Below are 27,227 nucleotides of genomic sequence, written 5' to 3' on the forward strand. Positions count from 1 at the left end.
GGGAAAGACATAGGTTCAACTAAATAATGATAAGAATCCAGATGGTTTAGAAAGAATGGAATTTGGCCTTGTTTTCCTTGCTTCTGCTACTTACTCCTAAAAGTACCTTTTAAAGCATTCTTGTTGTCCGAATAGAATTTGAGAACGATCACCAGCAGCAGGTTAGAATTACTGATTTTTATAGCCAAGTCCTTTATTTTACCCATAATGAAGTTGGAGGAGAAAGACTATGGCCATTAACATGATGTTCACTGCTAATTACTATGTTCTTTAAAAGTCATCATAATATGCTTAATACAAAATTAAGTATCTGCTGTATTCAGTATACTGTGCTTGGTGATGTGGCTACAAAAAACCCCATATAACCCCATAAGTATAAAAATAAAATTAGTACAAAGCAATTTTAGGAGGAAAGAATCTAGGAAGACATCTCTGAGGATCTAAGAAAGGTGAGCATTGCAGGTTGAAGGTGTCTATTCTAGGCATGAACAAGGGAGAGCAATAGAACAAAATTTGGAAGTTGGGAGGGACTTCATGACTATGAAGTCAGATTCATACAAAAGGAACCCCCATTATGACATACCCAACAAGCCTCTCTTTTGAAGATTAATAGCCTGTCAAAAATCTTTTGAATTCCTTATTTCCTCTACTATATATTAACTTTTTCTCCAAGTGTTGTTTCTTATCATCAGCTAATGAGATCTAGGCCTTTATCTAATAATTGATTAAAAAAAAAGTTAAACCAAAACCAAGCACAGAAATCCTGGATACTCCTGGAGATCCCTGTCATTTTGACATTGAGTATGAATAAATATTCTTTGAATCTAGCCATCCAGGTAGTTCTGAATTCATCTGATGGTATTCTATGCATATATCTCCATCTTCTCTACAAAAGTAGCAAAAGATAATTAGATTGAACAATAAATGGGACATTAGTGAACTTAGAGAGATGTTTCCATCAAGAAGCTTGATTGTAAGGAATTAACTCTACCTTTAGGAAGAACGAAAATCTTAACTTAAAAAAATGGGAAGGAAGGAAAGAAGGAATTTTCACGTCAAGGTGTCATTTTAGAAAGAGCATTGCCTGGTGAATTAAAAGAAAATATAATCCATATGCTACTTAAAAGTTAGTCCTCAGAGAAAAGAACCACTGAAAATACAAGATGAAAGGGAAGTTAGAGACCATCTAGGCCAGGTGAACTCTATTTTTTTACAGATGAAGCTGCAGCCCAGAGACAGTGACTTGTATCATTTAGATCTGTTGAACTCTAATCCAGTATTCTTTCCAGCATGTTAGAACTGCTTACTAGATTTTAAATGTGTTGAGAAATACATGTATAAGAGGCTGTGTGACATAGGGAATTGAGAGCTTTAGAATCAAGAAGACCTGGATTCAAATCTGTCTTCTGAATCATACTATCCTGGAGCCACTTCAAGAGCCAGTTACTTCTTTCAGTGCCTCAAGCAACTTTCTAAGACTAAATTGCAGATTCAATTGATTTGGATGAGGGAGTTTCCCCATTGAGTTCTGGTATAGCATCTTAAAAAAGTAGATATTTCCTTTTTCTATAGAGGATATATAAAAAATGTATTCTGCAATACTATATATTAGTATATGCTATATAAAATATAATATAAAATTCTACTTGATATTTTTACTGTTGCCCTACCACCACAAGGAATGTTGCAGCATATGATAAAGAAGCATCTAGACTGAGCATTATTTTTCTCTCATTTTTGAAAATCCTTGAGATAAAGGAGTAGATATCTTATGTTGTGTGTGTGTCAGTATCTCAAATTTATCTTTTTTCCTAATTGTCTCTCCGTCTCCCAACTCTTCCCTACTCTCTGGAGATTGGTGTTATCTGGTTATTCAGCTGGCCAGGGGACTAGCTTTGGGAATTCTATAAATCAGTGATGTGATCTGGGGAAGCCAGGCTTCCTAGCTGTCGGGTAGTCACATAAAGCGCCATCAGGACTTCTCAGCTTTCAGGTTAATCTGATATTCAAGGGAGCTTACCTAATGGTTCAAGAAAATTTAAGACTCATGATATCATGTTACTTTGAACTCTAGAGTACCTTTCATCGAAGGATTGAAAAGCAGCTGTTGGCATGAGGGGGTCAGAGAGCTTTATTTGTTTTGGTGTCATTTTTGTTGTTGTTTTTTAAAAAAATGATCCACATCACAAAATAAGGCAAAATGAATTGTTACCCTTTGAATGAGCCAAGTGTATTAAAATGTGCCCCTTAGGTGAAAGGATGATTTCTGTATTTGGTCACTCAATTCCATAAATGAGTAGCATTTGTCTGGCATTTGTAGTGGTGGTGATTTGGGTGTCTATCCATTCATATTCTGTCATACAGTCTTAAATGAAGAGACCTAAATTAGAAAGTATAACAGTCATTTAAGAGAGGAGAATTTTCTCTGTAGAAAATTAAGTGACCCTCCCTAACTGAAATAGAGACCAAGACCTTGACCTCTTCAACCTCACCCCCAAGCATTAAACTTAGGTTGGGTTTGAATTACCTCTGTGTATGCATGTTTATGTATATGGAGTGTACATGCTTTCTGGTTTGTAGTTTGTCTCATTGCAGACATTGTCTCACTTAACCTCAGATAGAGATAACAGTTATTCCCATTTTGTTGGTGAAGAATCAGATTTAGAAAGGTTGGATAATTTACCCACATCTTAAAGTGGTTGAACTACTAATTCCAAGTCTTTTGACTCGTCTATTGTTCTCACTATTTTATAGAAGCTTGTATTTTTTGGACCTTAGGAAACTGAATATAGTCAAGTGGAAATAATGGAGGGAGAATTTGAATTACTTGCTTTTTTTTTTTTTCGAAGATCAGACTTAAAATCCAGAGCAAACAAAAGTTGGTAATAATTGCTGAATTGCCAGATGCCTTCTCTTTTTAGCCCATCTAAATATATGCTTTCCAGGGGTGGCTAGGTGATGCAGTGGATAGAGTACTGGCCTTGGAGTTAGGAATTACCTGGGTTCAAATCCAACCTCACACACTTAATAATTACCTAGCTGTGTGGCTTTGGGCAAGCCACTTAACCCCATTTGCCTTGAAAAAAACTGAAAAAAAAAAAGAAAAGAAAGAAAATATATGCTTTCCCTCAAAAAACAAACAACTCAAAAACCTGTCTCTTTTGAAAGGCAGTATGCTGTACTGGATCAAGAACCAGCCAGGCAGATGGGATCAAGTTCCATTTCTAACACATATGATTATGTGACAAGTCCCTTCTCCTTTCACTGCTCTCAGAGAACTCTCTTAAGACTTTAAAATTTCAGAAGAAGAAGCTTCTTCACCTACAAGTCACTTGTATCAGTGAAATCACAGGTCCAGTGCTTATTCCCAGCCACTGCTTTTCAAAACATAAAATGGGAAAATGTTTTTGTGATGATCACGTTTTTTTAAAATTGTGATAGACTATTAGACAAAGCCACTACTAATAAGGCATTTGTCCCCATCCCCTACTCCCCACCCTCACCCCCAGCCAACAGAAACAATAGGTAAAGTGGTAAAATTGTAGGTCTATCAAGAACTCTTACCTTTCTTGTAATATGCCAAGTTTTTAACATTTTGTAAACTTCACTGAATTTTGATTTCTTCAAAGGTACCAGTGTTCTGTTATCTGCAGTTCAGTTTTATATATTAGCTGTACGTGTATTTCCCAAAGAAGGAAATTCAGAATATGAGAGGGAAGGAAGAGAGGATGAGAAAGGGAGCTTATATTTTATTCCGTGATACCAACAAGTTAAAAATTGGTAGAGAGTTGTTTTTCTTTTTAAGCCTGCTGTTGAAATGTATTTCAAATTTACATTCAAAGAATTGAAGATGATCATAGGACTGTCTTTCTTGGCCTTTTAAAATTACATAATTAATTAATGTAAAATTCTCCAAGGCATAGCCTGAGGAAGAGGGCAGTGGTTCTTTCTCTCAGAATGATGACTTTGGCCAGTCAGTGTAATTAAAGTGTTATTTGCAGTTTATAATTCATCCTCTTGAGATTTTGCTGACTCTGCTTCTTTAGGTCACTTGGTCAATCTAGAGTAGCCAACCCTGAACACTGGCCTTTTATGGGAAGTACCAGAGAGTGAAGTGAACAAAGCTTTTAGACAACTAGGAATTCATTTATCAGGGGAAAAAACATGCTGATAGTGAAAGCTGAATTTGGGAAGCTTTTTTATCTTTTTCATGGCCACCTTCATTTTTCTTTATCTTTCCATAGATAGAGTTTGCTTTGAAGTGTCTGATAAGAAAGAGAGTAGGTAATAGGTATTCATAAATTAACTATCACTGTCAGAGAAGAGTAACCCATACTGGTGCTTAAAAGGTTTATTTGATATGACTTTGACCAGGAAAAATTCAACTTAATTGTACTTTTTTTTTAAAGTTACAGTCCTTGAGAAGTATCTATTTTATTTTCCAACAGTATTATCTTAAGCTCTGAAATAAACAGTCAAGAAGCAAAAAGGTTACACAAAATAGAATACCTGAAGTCCTTGCCCTTGATTCATAAAAGAATCAGCCCTTTATTTACTCTTAATTTGCACATAGTTTGAATAATTATGATTATATGATTTCCCACCCACTAGCAGATATGAAAATGAAGTAGGCATTGTGTGATAAGTTGACAGTTTCATATTGATGAAAAAGAAAAATAATAAATTCTTTAATATTAAAAAGCAACTGTCTGGGGCATTCATATGGGATCACACAGATTTACCCTTTGGTTGGAAAGACTCCATTGTGTTAATTGTAGAAGACAATAGAGGACAAGGATTCAAGAGTTGATTAAATGTTGAAAGAACTGGTGTTTTCTGATTTTTTTATTATATGCTCAATGCTGTACTGCTTGCTATAAAATTACTATAAAGTATCAAAAAAGTATTATATCATCCATAAATACCTAATAATTTAGTTGAAGAGATAAAGATTAATATACATAGAAAAAGAAGGAAACAGAACAATATGTGTAGTATGTATGTATGTATGTATGTTTGAGTATGTGTGAACTCTAGACTTGTAGGAATTATAACCTCTCCTAGCCTCTTTGGTAAAATGGAAAGAATAAATAGCAGCACCTCCATCACAGGTTGTTATAAGGATGAATGAGACAATGTGTACAATGCTTTGCAAACCTTAAAGTGCTACATAAATTTGCTAGTTATTATTAATCAGTAATTGTAAATTTGCTAGTTATTATTAATTAGTAATTGTTTATTAAGTATCTACTGTGTGCCAAACACGTGCTGGATGCTAAGGATTTAAAGCAAACATAAACAGTCCCTTCCTTGAATTCTTGGGGGGTGGGGTGAGACAAACAATTGGGGGAATTGGGAAAGACTTCAGATAGAAGATCCAGCCAGATCAAGTCAAGAAATAATTATTAAGCCCAGGGCTAAGTACTTAATAGTTGAGCCAAATATTGTGCTAAGTGTTAAGCATATAAGGAAAAGGTAGCTCTTGAATTAAAATTAGATGTAAATAAAGGCAAAGAGATTGAAGATGAAGTTTCTTGTAAGGTGGCTGATTAGACTGAACCCTAAAGGACAGAATGATGTGTATATAAATGTAGAAAGACTGAAAAAGTAGGTTGCATTCAGGTTATGGAGGCCTTTAAATGCCAAACAAGGAATTTATATTTGATGGTAGAGGCAAGAGGGAGCCTTTACAATTTGAGTAAAAATTTGAATAACATGATCAGACCTGTACTTTAGGAAAATCATTGTGGCACTAAGTCGATTGAAATGATGAGAAAATTGAGGCAATGAGACTATTAGGAAACCATTGCTGTGGTCCAAGAATGGCCATAAAGGGTGGAAGTGGTCTTGAGTAGAGAGGAAAGGACAGTTATAAGAAGCAAAAGACAATTTGAAAATAAGTTAGCATACTAATTGTGAAATGAGTTATGAGGGATAGATAGCTCAGAGGCAGGAATCACCACAGTATAAGTGGAAAAAAAAGGAGACTGACTGAACAAGAATAGATGAGAACTAAAAAATCGCAGGAGAACCAAAATGAAGTTGGAAAAAGAGAGTGGGTCCAAATTATTGGCATCCTTAAAAAAGCCCAGGCATTGTTTAGATTTCATGTAATATGGAACTATTGCAGGTTCTTGAATCTGTAAGGAAGTGATGTTTTAGGAAGAGTAGTCTTCCTGAAGTTTGCCATTTGTGTGGGAGGAACCAGGCAAAAGCAATGGAACCAATCCAGATATAAAGAGATAAGGCCCTGAAAGAAGATAATGGGGATGAGAATGGAAAGAAAAGTAAAAATATGAGAGATATTTAGAAGTGTAGTGCATCACCTAGTTTATGCTTTTTGATCTTTGGATAAGTTGTCATTGTCATTTCTTTAGTTTCCTTTGGGAATTTTAATCAAATCATAATTTCTTATAGATTTATTCTGTTTTTTTAAAAGTATGTAGCCTTCATTACTTTTCATCCTTTGAAGAAGTCTACAGCTACTGAACTGAAAGGCATTCTATAACAAACCCTTACTTGGTAATTTTTATTTAATTAAACATTTAATTTAATTTAAACTAAATGTATGTGTGTTTGTATGTAAGTGTAGCAAAGGCATTCAGTTGGATGGGTATCCCAGAATCATCACACTATTGAAATTAATAATAGCTGATGTTCATGCAAAATTTACAAAGTTCTTCATACACTTTCTGATTTCATCTTCATAACAAATTTATATTCCCATTTTACAGAGAAAGTTAGGTTTTTCCCCTTGGTCACACAGCTAGTATATTGAAATTGGAACTTGAACCCCTGCCTCTCCTCATACTACATCCAGTTCTTTTTCCTGTAGCATGCTAAGTGGCACAGTGGATAGAGGATCAGACCTGAAGTTAGGAAGATGTGAGGTCAGATTTGACCTCAGACACTTACTTACTATATGACCCTAGATAAGTCATTTTATCCTGCAAGCTTCAGTTTCTTGATCTGGAGAAGGAAATGGCAAATCAATCCAATGTCTTTGCAAGGAAAATCTCAAATGGGGTCACAGAAAATTAAACAAGACTGAAATGACTGAACAATAAGCCGTCTGAAAACATGTCTCAGTACTATGTCATTAAATATTTTTTGATCATTTAAGATAGGTTTCAACTTCTTAAGAGTTCAGTTCAAATAGTGGACACGTCCTTGCTTTTTTAAACAGTCACATTTAATTTGTCGTAATTTACATAAATGCCTTTGAAAGAACAAAGAATTGTATTATTTAAACTTTAATGTTCTTTCTTACACAATTCATGCTTATAGATTATAATCAGTTTATATGACATAAAGAAAGAGTCAAAAAAAGTGTAAATTTGAGCTTAAGTCCCATTGCCAAGCAAAAGGCAAAGTATATGGAAAAGTTCTGAAGTTTCAGAAAGTTTCTATGAATATTTGACCTCTTAAAGTAGCTATCACTCTTTCAATTAGGAGTCCCAAGAAAGAACCTTTAATCTTTCCAAATTACCCCTAAACTTACTTAGTGTGTGTCTCTGTCTCTTTGTGTCTGTCTGTCTGTCTCTCTCTCTCCCTCCCTCCCTCCCTCTCCTCTCTCTCTTTCCTTCAGTAACTTTTGCATCTTTGGTAGAAAAAAAAATCCTGGAAGTTCACAGGCTTGCCACAATTTCTATTCATACTTTAATTTTTTTTTTACATTGACATCCTTGTAATTGTATTATATATCTACATTTATATTTCATGAGTATTCTAATTCTGGGAGGGAAATCTGATATGTGAGACTTGATAAGGTGATCTGTTACCACCAGCAACTGTTCACTTAGGGTGCAGTGCTCACATTCCTACTCACTTGAAATCCCTGGGGCTATAGAAAAGTTTCCCCCTTAAATTGCTAAATCTAGCTATGCAAAGTATAACATTTGATCATAGAGAGTTTGAATTGAACCTTGGAGACTATCTAGTCTAGTGGTATTCAGTTGTTGTTGCTGTTTTTAATCAGTCCACAATTATTTTTAATACCAGAATAGTAAAGTCTGCAAATTTTAAAAACAGAATGGTAATCCTTACCACCTTTTCTTCTCAACTTTCCCCAATTCTCCATCCTCAAGCCACAGAGAACCACATCACCTGGATACAACTGCCTGGAAAATTCAGAATTTTAATGTACAGAAGAGAAATGAGGGTGTTTCAGAGGAAGATAAAAACAAGAAAGGCAGCTGTGAAACTGCTAAAATGGTATTATTCTGAGAAGAAATGTGTCCTATTAATCAGGCCATGGAGGAGAACAAGTCCAATAAAGGCAAGAGAGGAGGATGCCTTGCATAGCAAACTCCTCACTATAATCAACATAAATTGTATAACTCAGGCCACCAGTCTCTCAGTGTGGTAGTAGGTAGCAGTAGTAGTAAGTAGTAAATGGTTGTAGTAGTAAGTAGTGGTAGTTGTAGTAGTAAGCTATATGTAATAGAGACATGTGACTTCACAGATAAAACTTTTTTCAGTTTGTTTTATATATATGGAATTGTGCATGTTTTTCAATGTCTGCCAAATTCAGAGGCTTCTTGAGACAGCAGTTCAATTGGAGAATAGCTGGTAGTCCATTATGAACAGAGTGGAAAGAACATGAAGGAAACTAAAGTGAAATAAAGCTAGAAAGGGGACTTAGATCATAGTACCTTGTATATATTAATAAAGGTTTATTGAATTAAATTGGATTGGGACCAGATTAGGGAAGTAAAATATTATATTATATTTAGTAGGAAGCAGCAGGAGATGATTATAGTAATCTGCTGTTTGATAAACCCAAAGAGTCCAGCTATTGGGATAAAAACCTCCTTCTTTGATAAAAATTGCTGGGATAATTCGAAGTTAGTATGGAAGAAACTTAGATTAGACCAACACCTCACACCCTTTACCAAGATAAGATCCAAATAGTTACAGGACACAGACATAAAAAAACAATACTATAAGCAAATTAGAAGATCAAGGACTAGTCTACCTGTCAGATCTATGGAAAGTGGAGCAGTTTATGACTAAGGAAGAGTGGGAGAACATCACCAAAAACCAATTAGATGATTTTGATTACATTAAATTAAAAAGCTTTTGCACAGATGAAACCAATGTAGCCAAGATCAAGAGAAATGTAGTAAATGGGGAAACAATCTTTACAACTAATGATTCTGACAAAGGACTCATTTCTAAAATATACAGAGAACTGAGTCATATTTTTAAAACAAAAAGCCATTCCCCAATTGACAAATGGTCAAAGGATATGCAAAGGCAATTTACAGATGAGGAGATCAAAGTAATCCATAGCCATATGAAAAATGCTCTAAATCATTATTAGAGAAATGCAAATTAAAAGCTTCTCTGAGGTACCACCTCACACCTCTCAGATTGGCCAATATGACCAGGAACGATAATGATCATTGTTGGAAGGGTTGTGGGAAATCTGGGACACTATTACACTGTTGGTGGAGCTGTGAACTCATCCAACCCTTCTGGAGAGCTATTTGGAACTATGCCCAAAGGGCAACAAAAATGTGCATACTCTTTGACCCAGCAATACCACTACTGGGTCTATACCCTGAAGAGATGATGAAAAAGGGTAAAAACATTACTTGTACAAAAATATTTATAGCAGCCCTGTTTGTGGTGGCAAAGAATTGGAAATCAAGTAAATGTCCTTCAATTGGGGAATGGCTTAGCAAACTGTGGTATATGTATATCATGGAACACTATTGTTCTATTAGAAACCAGGAGGGACGGGATTTCAGGGAAGCCTGGAGGGATTTGCATGAACTGATGCTTAGTTAGATGAGCAGAACCAGATAAACACTGTACAACCTAACAGCAACATGGGAGTGATGTTCAACCTTGAAGGACTTGCTCATTCCATCAGTGCAACAATTGGGAACAATTTTGGGCTGTCTGCAAAGGAGAATACCATCTGTATCCAGATAAGGAGCTGTGGAGTTTGAACAAAGTGCAAGGACTGTTCCCTTTAATTTAGAAAAAAACAGATATCTTATTGTCTGATCTTGTCACCTCTTAGACTTCTTCTCTTCTCTTCTTTTAAGGATATGATTTCTCTCTCATCACACCCAGTTTGAATCAAGGTACAACATGGAAACAAAGTAAAGACTGACAGAGTGCTTTCCGTAGGGGGGGTGGAAGCAAGATTGGGGGGGGAAATTGTAAAACTCAAATAATGTCTTTAATAAAAATAAATTTAAAAAAAATTTATAGGAAGCTACTGGATGTTTATAGTTACTGCCTGAATCAGACCTATCCATTAGGAACTAGAGGATGACAAGGAAAGAATTTTATTTGGAGGTCAATGAGTTCAACTCTATAGTCTATCTATCACTGGGAACAGGAACTTCAGGGCTAAGCTTTGGGGATTATTGGTTGTTAGGTGAGAGTGCTATGGCTTCTAGCAGTACCTCACTGAAAAGATGTTCGAACTTGTAGATTCTTTCTATTCAGGAATGTAATCAGTAAAAAGAATAGGAGCAGGGGCGGCTAGGTGGCATAGTGGATAAAGCACTGGCCCTGGAGTCAGGAGTACCTGGGTTCAAATCCAGTCTCAGATACTTAATAATTACCTAGCTGTGTGGCCTTGGGCAAGCCACTTAACCCCATTTGCCTTGCTAAAACCTAAAAAAAAAAAAAAAAAAAAAAAAAAAGAATAGGAGCAAAACATGCTTTGAAAATTGCAAGAACTAAACATAAAGTATGGAGTTGTAGGCCTCTCATTCCTAAGTGACCTTCTTCTTTGACCAACTGCTTAAAGGCAGAATGAAAGTATTTATTCTGACATTTTGTTCGTTTAATGGTATTGAAGCATTCAAAGTACTTATCTTATAAAAGGTTTGTTTTCTAACATAATGATTTCTCCCCTTCCCCTGCTTCTCAATCCCCTACCAAAAAGAAAGAGTATCCAGACCACCTTGATATTCTCTTCTCACAAGGTCATTTATAGCACAGAGCAATTGAATGAATATTGTGAGAAATAGACAAGAACATTTTTAAAGTCAAAGGATTTGTAGTCCACAAACATTCAACAAATGTTTAAGCATTTAAGTAGGCAGGGGTGGACCTGCCCTTAGAGAGGTTTCTAATCAAGTTGGGAGCAGATACACTGACAGATGGGTCATGCTTTGTATTGAATGAAATAATAATAATGTAAAGTGCTTAGCACACTGCCCCGCACAGAGTAAGTGCTGCATAAATGTGAGCTGTTATTGATATTGCTGTTGATCTTAAGTGCTTTAGGTTCAAGAAAAAGGTGATGCATGAGAGGAAAGATCTTTACTGCTTAAAGTAGATTTAAGAAGACTTCATATAGATAGTTGGGGCATTTTGAGCAGGATTTAAGAATAACACAAGTGAAAGAGGTTATGGAGAGGAAGGTAGAGGATATCTTATGGAGTACAGTGAGCAAAGGCATAGAAGTAGGAGATAATTTACTTTTTTTAACTTTTTTTTTTTTAATTTATTTAAGGCAATGGAGTTAAGTGGCTTGCCCATGGTCACACAGCTAGGCAATTATTAAGTGTCTGAGGCCGGATTTGAACCCAGGTACTCCTGACTCCAGGGCCAGTGCTCTATCCACTGAGCCACCTAGCTGCCCTGATAGTTTACATTTAATAGATTCTAGAGCTGTAAGGGATCTTAGAGATGTCTTTGAGATGTCTCTCTTTACAAATGGAGCAGCTGAGTACTGAAGAGGTTAAGTAACTTAACCTAAGATTGCTTGCACATGGCTAGTCAATAGAAGAACTGGAATTTGAACCTAGGCCATTTGACTCCTAGTGTTTTTTTTTTTACCCTACATTCTCTTGCCCTCATTATGAAAAAGAACTCTTTGCTTCTACAGCAAGGATGCAGGTGACCTACTAAGGCCTGAGTCTCCATCATGCATATAGGAATAGGGTTTATATGAAATATCAAACAAATATTCTTTTAGTTAGGTTCTCTACACTAATTTGAGTGCTTATTCACAAACCCAGTATTCAAGAAGCTGCAAAACCCTACTTTCCTTCTTTAAATCTTACTTCTCTCATATTTAATGTAAGAAAGTTGAACTAAATGGGCTCAGCTTTAGGTTCTTTCTGGCATTTTTATTGTGGGTTTCCCATGAAGAAAATAAGGTGAAAAGCCATTAAATGTAATTTTAGAATCTCAGAGAGCAAAATGTCTTTACAATATATATATATGTTAAATACAGTGCTAACTTCATTGTAAGAGTGGTGTTGATTGGGCTAGCTACAACTGTGCTATGGTAGACTTTTCCTTTGTGTAGTTATATTTCAGGGGATATCATTTTACCCACAGTATACCCACATTGGTGTAATCAACCCTGGTTATCAAATATTGGCTTGGACTGCCTTACAAGAAAAGGTTTTCTTACGGAAAGAAAAATTTCAATACCATGTTTTCTATTTTTTTTTATTACCTTGTGATCTATATTAAAGATATAATTTATTATTATTATGAATGAATTCCTAAAGAATATGATTAAATTAACCCAGTTACTTTTCATGGAGAAGAGAAATTTCTTTCCTCTTAGAAAGAGAAATATATTCCCTGGGTCAAAGGGGGGGGGGAGTATTTTTTTTTTCTTCTTCGCTTTTATTAGAACTTGTTGCTGTTGTTCAGTCATTTCTGTTGTTCTTGACCCCATTTGAGGTTTTCTTAGTAAAGATACTGGTATGGTTTGCCCTTTTCTTCTCTAATAAGGAAACTGAGGCAAACCAGGGTTAAGTGACTTGCCCAGGACATACAGCTCGGAAGTGTCTGAGGCCAGATTTGAATTCAGGAAAGTGTCTTTCTGATTCCACTCTATCCACTGTACTACACAACTGCCCCACTAACAAGTACACTTAAGTGAAAATTGTCTAGCATTCTCTTGGGAGAAAGGAAAAAGTTCTTACATTTTAATCTATTATCAAATTTAGAACTGAAAGAGGTTATCAAAGGCCATCTTGTCCAGCCCCCCTCCCCACCTCATTTTACATATGGGAAAGCAAAGACTTAGAACTTGTGTCTTTCCCGTGGTCACCCAAATGTGAGATTTGAACCTAGGTCTTTCTAACTCCAGCTACAACACCCTATCCACTACACTATGTGTAGTCATTACTGGCTTCTTAAATTCAAAGGCAGAAGTAGAATATTCAAGTATTTGAATTTTCTCTAATGAAAAGGTATTTTATATTTTTGATTCTAACACCTATTTTGGGGTAATTTGTATTAGGAAGAAATTTGACAGCTTAGATTCTAGAACTATCTGGCTCTCCACTTTGCTGGAGTCCTCCATCTTTCTAAAAGGCAACATGCAGGGGCAGCTAGGTGGCACAGTGGATAAAGCACCGGCCCTGGAGTCAGGAGTACCTGGGTTCAAATCCAGTCTCAGACACTTAATAATTACCTAGCTGTGTGCCCTTGGGCAAGCCACTTAACCCCATTTGCCTTGCAAAAAAAACCCTTTCTACTAAAAGGCAACATGCTGTAGTGACTAGAGTATCAATTTTGAAGACTTGCATTTGAGTTCTGATATTTAACTTTTAACCCTGAGCAGATCATGGTATCTATCTTACTATATTTCATTTCTGCCACCCCTACCTCTGCCCCATGTTAAAAAGGCATAATAATATCTATCTACTTCATAGAAACATTGTAAGGAAGAAAACTCTTTGGAAAATTTCACATCTTATAGGAGTATTAGGTGATACTATTTCCTTAACACCTTTTCCTATCCCATTATCTATAAAGAAGAAATTAATCATATTTGCTCTCCTGTCCACACAGGGATACCCAAATTAGATGTATATAAAAGCATTATTAAATATTAGAGATAGAAATTAGATCTATTAGGAAGTGTTAGAAATTAGACCTGATTTCATTGATTAGAAACTCTCAGTGCTTGCCTCTTTCTATAGTCTTAGAGAATTTCCTAAATCATTGAAAGGTTAAAAAAAAAACTTGCTCAAGGTCACCTAGTCAGTATGTATCAAAGACAAGGCTTGAACTAGCCCTTTTCAGATAGCCATCACAATTCAAAAGCCTCTCAAATGTGATAAACTTATGTACAAATGTAGATACTTTAAAGAATCTGTGATTTCATTTCCTTCTAATCTCCCCTTATTCCCCTTCTCCCCAAAATGTGTAATTCCTTTTTACTACTGTTGTTATTATCAAATGACCAAAAATAATAAAAGTCTCAATCAATATTTTCTTTCTCAGTGATGCTACAGCCTTTCGATTATGATCCTAATGAGAAAAGTAAACACAAGTTTATGGTTCAATCTATGTTTGCTCCGACTGACACTTCAGATATGGAAGCAGTAGTAAGTACTAAATACACCTTTTTTTTTCCAGGAATTAAAAAAGAAAAACAACTGGGGTACAAATTTGCAACTGTATGCTTTTTAAAAAGAGAATAAATCAAGTCATTTAGATATGAATGATATTTTTAAAGTTTTTAGATTGTTTTTGTTGTTTCTTAAAATCTATAATTTTTGTATCTTTCCCCCCAAAAGAGTGTGGGGAGCCCCATAGACGCTGACAGTTTGAATGGGCTCTTCATTTGTTTTCTTCAGCATGAATCTAGGGACCCAGACCTTTATCTCAGATTTTTCAATTCTGTTTTCAGCATAATAACCACATATTTAACTGTCTTCTTTTGAACAAGGATATAGTAGCAAATAACTTCCTAAATGCTATCAGTAGACAAGGGAAAATGGGATGATAGATTTTTAGTCCTAGACGGACTCCTCTTAAAAAGAAACTTCCCTGATAACTCTATTACATATGTTTAAAAGAATAGCAAGTTGTATGTAAATAGATTTTGCAGTTTTGCAGATGTTCCATCATCTTTTTTATTATACTATGTTATGTGGGGGGAAAGGCAAGAAAGCATCCATGGGGTCTGAGCTTATTACTTATTATAAAAGATGGACTTAGTACCCTAAAAGATGAGAAAATACATAGGCAGGTGTTCTTCTGTCCACACATTTTGTGAGAAAAGGAAGGGTAAGGAGTTAAAGATTATAAATGGGAGATCCTCATTCAGAGGAACAAAATGTAATCAAAGAGGGCAATCCCTTTAGAAGGGGACATCTGGTCACCTTAGGATAAACAGATGCAACAAATTATATGTCCCACAAAGCTTTCAACACTTCACAGCCAGCCAACTAAAAATAGAACAGTAGGTTCATCCAGGGAATGGAGACAGGCTAATTCAGTTATCTACTTGTCATTCACTTAAATTATCTTTCATAAATACATCTATTTATAGATAGATCTATCAAAGCCTTATTCTAAAGGCCACTCCCACATGTAATCTATTCTATATGTATCCAAATAGCATTTTCATTCAGATCTTCATCAAAACATAACTGGTTGGCAGAATTTTGATTTAACTTGGGTGCATTGAACTAGAAACTTTGGATGTTTTTTTTTTTCAGGTGGAGATAAGAGCAAGAGCTAGTTTCACATTACTTGACCTCCCACTCTCAAATTTGAGGGATAATTGGTTGAGGTTGATAGGCCATCTTCCCTTTCATAGAGTTATTAACAGGAAACCCCTCAAATACTTAACTTTTACCTGATACATTTTTGAGGTGATTTTCTAGTTTATGCTTGCTTCTTTTTTCTTTGAAATGCATTTTTTCCTGATGTAATAAATTTGTTTTATCTAGAATTGATACTAAAGTGAGTTTTTATTAGCAATTAGCAACAGGGAGAGAGTTCAGCCTAGACATTTCCTAAGTTATAAAGGAAAAGCAACCTGAAATTTAAAATGTTCAGTGAATTATTTTCACCAAAATAATAACAGGTTTAATTGGCATAGTGGAAAAGGGCATGACATAAAGTAACTTTTTGCTCTCTCAGCCTAGAGTTTCCCTGGTTTATTTGGTAGAGGGTTATATTTGGGCTTGAAATGTATTGGTGGAACCCATAGATGCTATTCTTTTAGCACGAAATGCCTTCTAGGTTTTTGCAAATTAAAATAAATTAGGTCTAATTTCATGCAAAGATTGCTACACATAATAAATATTTTTGCTGCAAGATAGAATAGATCCACTATATCTTGACACTGGGATGATTCATAGTCTGTAAGTACCATTGACTTGTAAAATGATCAATAATGATTAGGGGTAGTAGAAGTTAATAAATATTTTTTCCCAGTCATCAGCTGGGGGTTGTGCTTTTACTCTTCCAAGCTGTTTCTCTTTATGGCCTTTCTTCCAAATTCAGCCACAGTTACACTTGCTACCTGTATCCCACCTTCATGCCTTAATTATTTACTCACATATGTCAGCAACCTTATCTGACACAGTCACCATTGGATAGGGTGCCCTGCTCCCACTTAGATAAGACTATTTTGCCTTTTCATCCTCCTTTGTTTTATATATCCCTGGTTTGTATACTCCATACCTCTTCTCTCAAACTCAAGGAAGAGTTTCTCTAAAAAAGAGTTTCTCTTAAAAAAAAATTACTAGCATAAAACCTTTTCCACAGAACCCTTCTTTTACATCCCATGAAACATCAGGATTTTGTAGAAAAAGGTTTTAGAAAAATATCTTCACCAAAGGTAGAACTTCCTTCCTTTAGCATAGAATTTTATCAGGGCAAAAAGAAAAAGGTAGATGCTGCCTATCTCTATAGGCAATAAAAGGTTTAACCAAGAACTGTTATTTGAAAAAACTTTCTCTTTTCCATTGCTATCTTCTCCTTAAGATTTGTGAAGGAACATTTTATACTAAATTAGAAAAGTTTTAAGACAAGGAAACTTTAGAATTTAGAATGTTTATATTGCTATAAATTAATATATTTAATTTTATTATTTTTTTTAATTACAGACTTTATTGCATTTATTTTTAAAGTCTTCATTGGGGCTTTTGCCTTAAGTGAATTTTTCTGAAATTTTTATATAGAGAGTCCTAATTATTTTCCCAGCAGCTTTATTATATCCTGATTATCAAATTTACATTATTTTAGTGGAAGGAGGCAAAACCAGAAGATCTTATGGATTCAAAACTTAGGTGTGTGTTTGAATTGCCAGCAGAGAATGATAAACCGGTAAGTAGTTTTCTGGAGTTAATAATAGATCAATGTTTCAGACTGACTCTTGTCCACATACTATGGCTCCCATAAAATTAGGATCCCATTTGGCACATTATTTCCTTCCTCAGATTAGTGTTTAAAGGAATTAAATTGAAGTCAACAAATAAGTGAAATTTTAAACAAGTAGCTTTGGAAACCCTAAACTTTTTCTTCTCTCAAGAAACTAGGATTGACAGGATATTAAGTTATATGTTAAAGTTTAATCGTGGAGAGGTTAAAAATAGTGAAAGGAGTAATTTACTACCTTAATTGTCAGAGTGGTGGGCTGTGAGGTTCTGGTAAGATATAGAATGAGAGCAACCTGAAGCTGGTCATCTGAAAAAGCCAGTGACCTTTCCCTTACCACCACTCCTTTCATGCCTTTTTCTCAACTAGATTTTTCTGTCCACATACTAGCTTTTGAGACTTGAGATGAGTATATGAATTTCGATAGCTGATTTTGTTTCTCTCAAATTGTCACCCCATCCTTTTGAAAACATCAAAACCAGTTGATCAGAAATATAAACCTAGTTTCAGATACCCCTGCCATCCTGGCTGCCCTAATCTTGCCATACTCCAACTTCTCAGAGTCCTTCCTAAAATGCACCCATCATAAATAGTATTTTCAATGTGCAGAGTAGGAAGCATCATGCTACAGTGGAAACTGCACTGGCATCAAAGGACCTGGGTTTTAATTCTGCCTCTAACACTACCTTAACTTGGACAAGTCACTCAACTTCCCCAGGCGAGTTTTCTCATCCATAAAAATGAAGAGGTTATACTTGATGACCTCTGACGTCCCTTCTAGACTTCTGATCGTATAATACCACTGGGGGTAGTTGATAGAAAGAAGTTAACCGATTTGAAATTATTACCAGTTACTATCTAGAGGTAAGGAACAGATGTTCCTTAATTTTGATGCAGGAACAGAGAGTTAAGCCTTTCATCTGTACCAGCTTCATTCATGCTATTTCAGTGATCTATTCCTTAAACCAACTTAGTACTTCCTCTTTGCAAGATCATCAACCTACTTCTTGAAACTGCTAATAATTATTTGTTTTTCATCCTTTCAGTAAGTCCACTGGACAGAGAGTTTAGGGGACCTGGATACCAATCCTTGACCCTGCTACTAACTAACTAGCTGTTTAACCTTCAGTGTTCATTTCCCCCTCTGTGAACTGTAGTTTTCTTTCATCTATAAAAGGAAACTAGATGACCTCCAAGGTCTCTTCCAGCTCTGAAATTCTGTGCTTCAATAAAATAAATTACCTTCTCTGCAACCCCTTTCCCTTGTCTACTCATTATGGAGACTTTTTCCAGATTTTTTCCCCCATAATCACTTGTCATCAGGTCTTTCTCAGCTTATAAACATTTATGGCATCCTAATTTTTCTGTAGCAGGAATTTGATAGTATGGTGTACTTTTCCTCCATGCTGTGAAGTATTAGCCTCAGCATGTTTTCCTTCTCTAGTCTTAATTATAATTTCTTGAGTCCAGTTGACTTTAAAATGAATATTAAGATACTGACTGGCTGAAATGCAACATTTAAGTGATCCATTTGATACTTTATACCACATGGATGAAATTCTACCATGTGCAACTTTTGCTGAGAATTTTTTCCAAGTCTTTTAGTCTGACAGTTTTTCTCTCATTTACTTTTGAGCAGCATGATGTAGAAATAAATAAAATTATGTCCACAACGGCAACAAAGACAGAATCATCTGTTATGTCTAAATCTATAAGTTCTTCTTTGGATGATACTGAAGCTAAGAAAGTAATGGAAGAATGTAAAAGGCTGCAAGTAGAAGTTCAGAGGTTACAGGAGGAAAACAAACAATTTAAGGTAAAAGAGGGTTTTCTGACATTCTCTTTTTGGGTGAGCTGAGACCTCCGATTTTGGGAAGTACAGGGAATAGTTGTTCAGTTCAGCCAATGTTTACTGAATGCCTGTATGAGCAAGGCAGGGAATTGGGGGTGGGAGATAGAATTTTGAAGATTAAATCAGACACATTCCCTGTCCTAATAGAATGTATGGGTCTATTTGAGGGGAGGAGATGTGGGATGAGACAGGTTTGGTCATAAAAATAAAAGTCCTCTAAGAAAGACAGCACATGTTTTGAAAAAGGATGCTGGATTTGAAGCAAATATCAAAGTCCTGCCATTTGTTACCTGTGTGATTTTGGGCAAGTCTCTTAATCTTCCTGGGCCTCAGTTTCCCTATATGTACAAATGAGAGGGTTGGATTAGATGACCTCTAAGGTCCTCTGTAGCTCTAAGCTTATGATCCTAGGAGAGCTCTCCTGAGAGAAGCATCATCTCTTCTGGCAGGGGAAAATGGTATTGCCCAGCACAATGATAGAGTACACTGTATAGTTAATATTCAACAATGGTGAGGCATTTCAGATACAAAAATCTTTCAACCAAGGTTTTGTGGAGGATGGTTCTAATTAAACATCTCAGTATCTGTGTATTTTACTGCAATGATGAGATTTTTAAGTCAAAAATTTTTAATCTTATTCATGATCTCCAGATATGTAAACAGTTTCTGGTTTCACAAATTTTTCATTTTTGGCAGTCCTCTCCATTGGAGACTACTCCTTCCATTCATCTCAGGGTCAGGCAAAGGGGTTCTCTATCTTCTCCCTCTATAGCCTTTCCTCCTTTGACATCCATGCAGTTCATTTACACCTTCCCACATTCTTGTTGCTGTTGTTGTGTAGGAAATACCTACTTGTAGGTCCTTTTCTTAGTTTTCATAATGATTTTCTCTCCTCTTTCCCCTACTTCCTGATTAGAGTCTTCATTATCCATATTCATGTGTCATATTAACACTTAAAATACATAATCCCTGGACTTCTGACAGCCCCATTCTTTACTCTGTTCACCTGGTCACATGACTGTTCTCCAACTCTCAGAATTGCCAAGCCTCAATTTCTTCTGTCTGCCCAAAGCTTTCTAGCTTCAATCTCTTTCTTTCCCTTACTCTGACTAAAACTGCTATTGGTCTTCCTTATGGCTTCCAGTCCTTGGACCCTTATTCTCTCAATTTATCTTCCCTGTTCTGGCTTCAGTAGTCTCTAATACCTATACCTGATTGCGCAGTTTGCCTTTTAATGATTCAGTTTCCTTAAAACCCTTTGTCTCATCGAACTTCTGTTCTGCTAATAATATTCGAACTCAAAACTCACGTTGTTTTTCTGTTCCTACTTTCTGACTAATGGACAAAGTTAAAAAAATTGAGCTCAGAGTGTGTGTGATCCCTCTCCTACTCCAGTAAATTTCTTATATAATCTCAGCTGGATTGTTGACTATTGCCACCTCAATTCTTGGATTCTGTTTCTCTCAACTCCCTCTGTCCTATTTCCTGTTGACCTATTTCCTCTGACCTCCACTTTCCCACTTAATACTTCACCAAGAAGATTGAGTTGGTCTTAGAACATTGAGCATTGCCTTAACAGGTCCTCCTTAATTCCTCAAAATTTATCCAAATCAACAACTGTTTTTGTTTCCCTCCTTTCAGAAAAAGAAGGCTACTTCCCTTCTCTGAGCTTTGGAATCCACTTAATAATATCTTACTCAATCTGTTATCCACTTTCTCTTATGTATCTTAATTTTTCCCTTTCTACTGAATCCTTCCTATCTCCCTATAAATATGGTCAATTCTCCCCAGTCCTTACAAAGGCTTCCCTTTACCTTTCTAAACTGTTCTTCTTTTATTACTCTCTTCCCCCAAGAGCTAAACTTCTTGTGAAAAGTTGCCTATATCTTTATGTCTGTTCCATCTTTTCTCAGCTCTTTGCAATCTAGCTTCAGGCCCACCACGTTACTAAAAGTTTTCTTATTGGTTTCCAAGCTTTAACTCCATTGACATTTTTTCCTCCATCATCCTCCAGAACTTATTTGTATCTTTGACACTGTTGACATTCTCTGCTTCTTGATATTCTTTCTTGCTTTGCTTTTTTCTTTCTTGAGGAGGTAGCATAGCATTGTATATAAAGAGTTAGCTTTGGAGTCAAAAAACCTGATTTCAATTTCTGTCTTAGACACTTTAGTATCTGTGTGACATTTATGCCCTTTGAATGTCTGTTTCCTCAATTGTCTAGTGAGGATAATCATACTTTTACTTCGCTCACAGAGTTTTCATAAAACTCTAGTGAGATAACAATTTTGTCTGTTGCATTTTGCAAACTTTAAAGCACACTACACATATCAGTTTTATTTCAGAAATATGCATCTTACCTTTTGTTTCTCTTGTTTCTTCAATAATTCTTTTTCTAACTTCTCTAATAGTTTCTTTTCCTAACCCCTTAAAGTACATGTTTACAAATTTCTGCCCATGTCTCCCTTCTCTTGTCTGGTTAAATTAAGTTCCTTGGTGATCTTACATGATTTCCACAGATATATCACCACAGATTATTGACTCAGGGATTTATTTCAACCCCCTATAGCTTAATTGCTTAGAGGACTGTCTTTCTAAATGTCCCACCAATGCATCAAACTCAACATGTCTAAAACAAAACATTTTTTTTTGGTCAAAATCCCTCACTCTGTCCCTTCCTTTCTAGTGCAACATTTCCCACCCTAATTTAAGCTTTCTTTAATGCTGCCTTGAACTCTACTGGAGGGCCTCCTAGCAGGTCTTTTCATCTTCATTCATTCTCATTCTCTCATCTGTCCTCTCTCTCTCTCTCTCTCTCTCTCTCTCTCTCTCTCTCTCTCTCTCTGTCTCCCTCTCTCCCTCTCTTCCTCTTTCCCTTCCCTACTCCCTCTCTCCTTCATCTCCCTCATTCATTCTTCATACCATTGCCAGATCAATCTTATGCATTTATCTGGTCATGTCACTCCTTGACTCACATATTTTTCCGTGAGCTCCCTGTTACCTGCAAGTCAATTTCAAACTCCTTAGCCTGGCATGCAAGTCCCTCCATAATCTGGCATCACCCTACTTTTCTAGCCTATTCTTACCATGTTGTAATAGCTAAAGTTTCCAAGATTTAGAATCAAGAAGAGCTGGGTTGGAATCTCACTTCCAACATTTACTAGCTATGTGATCCTAATCATGTCAGCCTCCATTTCTTTATCTGTAGAATGGGAATAATTACATCCATGAAACCTGCCTCACAGGGTAATTGAGAGCCTTGAGATGATGCATTAAAGTACTTTGAAAATTTTTAAAGTACAGTATAAATATCAGCTATTGTTAGTATCTTCCCTTCCTTGTTTTTTTGGGCCTCAGCCAGAGTATAACTACCATCCCCTTTACTTTCCACAGTTTTCCCACCTTTCTCTTTGCTTTACACTGTCCTGAAAGCCTACCCACTCCATTCTTCTCTTCTGTGGTCACTTCCATCTAAATTCATGCCTATCCTTCAAAACACAGTTGTAATTCTACTTCCTCCAGAAAGCCATTTCTTCCCAAAGTTAGGAGTGGACCACCCCCCAAAAAATAGCACTTTGTTTTTACCTCAAATATACAACATGATAAAATTATTGATAGTTATGTGTATTGATAGTTATGTGTATATTATTCCCCAATGATAACTAAGTTCTGTGAATACACTTTTTCTTTGCTGCTTTCTGCACAGTATTAAACTCTTCAACCCTTACCCCTGTCTGCTGCTTTTAGGGAGCGCTCCCTAAAATCTAAGCACATTAATGACAGATTGACTCCTGAAAAAATGTCATCTGTCATTAGTTTTCTTTCTGCAGCAGTTGCTACTTTATGAGCACAGATAACTTATTAGGAAAAAGGATGTTTTGATTGTGAAGCTTAAAGGTTTAGTTTTTGTTTGTGTATACATATATATGTATACACACACACATATTCCTCATTTCTTTTAGTGAGGGTCTCCTCTAAAATAATGATTTTTCTACTTTTTATGCAATAAATAAGTAGAAATATTTTTAATCAAAGTAAATAAAATGTATCTTTTGTTATGCTGGATTTTGAAGTTAATTTCTTAACAAAAGATTTAATCGTGCTGTGGCCTGATTAGTCAATCAGTGATAGGGAGTCATGGAAGAGTAAGAGTGACCAGAGATTTTTCCTCCTATTGAATTCTTGCACTGTTTATTTCTTATATCCCCTCATAGTGGGAATAGTGTGTCTGCATGTGGCCATATATGTGTGTCTTGGGGTGGAGAGAAGTAAAGCAGTCTATTGATGATAAAGTCATATTTGAGAATCTAAGAATAGTTTATACATTTTTAATACAATAAAACTTTTTTTAAAAATGTAAAATAAATATTTTTATTTTATGGACCTTAAATAGGCCATCTGCAATGCACCCTAGACTAGATGTTAGCTAAGGCCTCTTTCAGCATTTAATTCTGTCATTCCATAAATAGTTCTAGCATTAATATTGACATAATGTTCATTTGACTATGTCCTGTAATGAGTGGTAAACCAGTCATTTGGAGGTGAAACCAGTCAAGCCATAACCATATAATCAACAGAAACAACCAACTCTTATTTCTAGCACCTTGGGTTTTTTTGTAAATGTGGATTTGTTTTGACAGGAAGAAGATGGACTTCGGATGAGGAAGACACTGCAAAGTAACAGCCCAGTCTCCGCTTCAGCCACCATTGTGAAAGAAGAAGGGCTTAGTACCCGACTTCTGGCTCTGGTTGTTTTGTTCTTTATCGTCGGTGTAATTATAGGGAAAATCGCCTTATAGAGGCAGCATGCAAAAGCTGGTAAATTGGATTGATGGATCTGCCATATCATGGGATTTAAATTTATTCATAACAAAGAAATTAATGTATGACATCTCACAGGTCTTGCCTTTAAATTACCCCCCCTCCCCCTGCACAAATATAACATAACATAATCTCCTAGAAAGTTTGAAATGTACAGTGAGTAATTGGGGCAAAATACTAAATGCAAAAAGAATGATCGTTACTAAATAACAAGGAAAATCTTGGTTAATCCTCAAATGATAAGTTGTAAATGTAATTTTAAACATTTTTAGACCTTGGTACATGTTGCTGGATTACCTCTTTTAAATGAGAAACTGGTTCTTTAACTGCTAGAGCTCCCCCATCAGATAGTGGGAACCAGAGCTAAGCAGGAAGGGTCAGGAATCTCTGTAAAATATATTAATCCACCATACATACTGCTCATAAACTTAAGAGTTTCTGTCCATGTCTTCAGTTCTGTATAAGTTACCAATTATTTTTTGGGAACTTAAGTGAATTGAGTCAGAAGCTGGAAAGAATTAAGTGACTGCATTGAATGTGCTAGTCATCGATTTGAGGCATATATTGATAAATGGTACACAACATTTTAGGAGAAAGGTCATTGCCTTGTTCTCTTAACGGGACCAAGCTAAACTGCTATTGGTTCGTTTAGTTGAATTAAACTGTTACTCAGAAATGTTTGATGACTATTTAATTTATTTAATGTATTTCATCTCATGTTTCCTTATTGTCACAAGGTTATGGCTAATGCTATGGCATAGAAGTCACTGCTCTTAAGGCTAGTGGGTTGACCTGTCATTGCTGCTGGAGAACTGTGGGATCCTTCTGTCTCCTACTTTTTTTGAGGGGCAGGGCACTACATAAAAGATTTATCTGAATATTGGAAAACAACGGACAGGAAATGTTTTTCTATGTAAATAAATAACATCTATCTTGGGAAGGTGGGAAATTATACCTGTAGTAATAATAGTCAACTCTTGATTACCCTGCTGATGGAGGGAGTAGCCATAGTGCAGATAACCTTTAAAAAAATATCATTTAATGTCATTCTTGAATTCATCCTACTTCACCTTCCCTCACTGTGCTTGGCCTCAGTCCCTTTCCTCCACTCCCTCCCCCTCCAATTTGGCCCTTAATTGGAGGAGCAACATGGAAAGTTATCCCAGTAGTATGGAGGGGACAGTATTCTGGAAGTAGCTAAGGGAAATAGTCCTAGAGCCAACTGGGAGGCAGGAGAGAGGAGACCCATTCCAGATGAGGGACTGGTGGTTTGGGGGGGGGTGGGGACCTTCCCCCAAACTGACCCACAAGCAGATAATTGAGAGTTGACTGTAAATTAGTTCTATGCCGTAAATGACCAATCCTGTTGGACTATGTAGCATCTTTAAAAGAAAAAAAAATTAAATAAAGCCCCAAAATAAAGATTTCTTTTGTTATTTTGTCACATTTGCTAGATAAAATTTAATTAAAATAACTGGCACTATCTGTGTTTCATAATGCTTTTAATTTAGCATTGTGTGCTTAGATCCTCTTGGCTTTTACTGAAAGCCCATACATAAAAGGGCTAAAATTTTAAGTGGCTAGCTACTTGTTAAAGATGTGAATCTTTAAGGCCTGTTGCCCCCATTCAAATCTGTAATTTTTCAGTTACTGTATTTCTGTGGTAGGAAACCTTATCTCTTAAGTGAAGCAGCTGAAATCATTAAGAACTGAAATTGGGCTCTATTGACTTAACATAGACCAGACTGTGAATTTTACTATTAGGAAAGAAGATGAAAAAAGTCAAAATGGACTAGTTCAACTTAGAAACTTAACATGACCCAGATATTTTAGGTGCTTCCTAGAACAGCACTTCCTTGAAGGCAGAGTTTAGCAAGCCACTCTGAACTGTCAACTCACCATAAGCTTCCATGCTTGTGCACCCAGAGCCCCTATGGTGAATGAACTAAGTTGTAAACTTGAACAAGTCAACGTACAAGTGTCTTTGTTTAAATCTGGCTTCTGGTGTTGCTATAGAAAGAAGGGTCAAGGAAGCAGCTAGGTGGCACAGTAGATAGAGCACCAGTCCTAGAGTCAGGAGTACTTGAGTTCAAATTTGGCCTCAGACACTTAATAATTACCTAGCTGTGTGGCCTTGGGCAAGCCACTTAACCCCATTGCCTTGCAAAAACCTAAAAAAAAGGGTGGGGTCAAGTACTTCCTCATCAAAGATAATTAAAATACAGGGTGCCTCAAAAGTCTTAATGAAGTTTTGGGTTTAGACACTTTAGTTTAAGTTTCAAGTTGAAGTAACTTAAAATTTCACTTAAGACTATGGGACACACTTTAATGATATGGGTGCCCAGTCTTTAAATTGGGCTAAGCAAAGCAAAAGATTACCACAATAGTTGTTAAAATTTGTATATCTATGTGTATGTGCCTGTGTTTTCACAGCTTCTAGGAACTCATACAACTAAAGACAAAGATATATTATTTCATGAGTTGGGATTTTAAGATTCCCTTACCTCTTCATCATATCTCTTTGTTCCTGCCTAAACTTTGAGAAAGGCAGTACTATCCCAGTAAACTTATAAGGAGGGTGGTGATTAGGCTAAGTTTTTTGGGGGGGAGTGAGATGGAGTGTAAAAGCCGCTGAGTTCCAAAGTTTCTAAAATTTCAATCTATTTATTGATTAAGGCTAGTGGGTTGACCTGTCATTGCTGCTGGAGAACTGTGGGATCCTTCTGTCTCCTACTTTTTTTGAGGGGGGTTAGGTTCTGTTTATTCCCTGTTTTTGTGAGCTGAGGGAGAAGTTGGTTTTATATCATTATCAGTATATCATATACAATCCAGGACCTTAGGATATCCAAAGAACATACTGGAAAAAGGCATAATAGGCATCTAAGAGCATCAGTGTTTCTTGTGTCTTAGCCATGATGGGTGAGGGGAGGGGGGAAATGTGTTAAAGGGGAGATAGATTACAAGAGTGAGGTGGAGGGAAGTGATTTTGACATGACTAGTTCCAAACAGTGAAAAGAAAAATGAAGCCATTAAAATAAAACTGAGTGGAAGAGAAGGACCAGAGAGCAAGGATAACCCTCAGTGAGTGTGATGATTTGAAAGTAAGGAGGGTAGGAGATTGGAGGGATAAGATTATCCTCTGCTCTTAAATTACATATCATTGTTCAGTGGTCTGCCCTTGCCCTCTAAATCCAGGCGCCCCCCCCCCCCCCCCAGTGAGGGCCATCTCAATAAAGAGCATGCGAGAAGTTCTGAGCCATCATCGGGTTTCATAAAATTTTATCAGGCATATTTTTAAATTAAGAATTTAAGCTCCCTTGGAACCTCAGCCATAGGGATAATAGTGACTGTGTGTTATTCCCATATATGGCTTGCATCCTAAATGCAGTATTTTTGAAAAAGCAAACTATCATCATTTCCCCAGTACTTCATATAT

General features: G+C 36.2%; 1 protein-coding gene across 4 annotated transcripts in view; it reads left to right on the forward strand.

The window, feature by feature from the left end:
- VAPB (VAMP associated protein B and C) overlaps nt 1-27,227 on the forward strand; it is a 182,922-nt gene that overhangs the window by 41,704 nt on the left and 113,991 nt on the right. The window contains exons 3-6 of one of the 4 annotated variants that reach the window (XM_074210351.1): nt 14,227-14,330; nt 16,987-17,067; nt 18,758-18,934; nt 23,611-27,217. The exons of the other annotated variants lie outside the window; for them this stretch is intronic. Of the exons in view, the coding sequence (XP_074066452.1) occupies nt 14,227-14,330; nt 16,987-17,067; nt 18,758-18,934; nt 23,611-23,769 (521 nt within the window). The 3' untranslated portion in view covers nt 23,770-27,217. Of the gene's footprint in view, nt 1-14,226; nt 14,331-16,986; nt 17,068-18,757; nt 18,935-23,610; nt 27,218-27,227 lie in introns of those variants that run through there. 4 annotated transcript variants of the gene reach the window in all.

The sequence above is a fragment of the Macrotis lagotis genome, chromosome 1 (genome assembly GCF_037893015.1).
Source record: "Macrotis lagotis isolate mMagLag1 chromosome 1, bilby.v1.9.chrom.fasta, whole genome shotgun sequence".
Taxonomy (NCBI): Eukaryota; Metazoa; Chordata; class Mammalia; order Peramelemorphia; family Peramelidae; genus Macrotis; species Macrotis lagotis.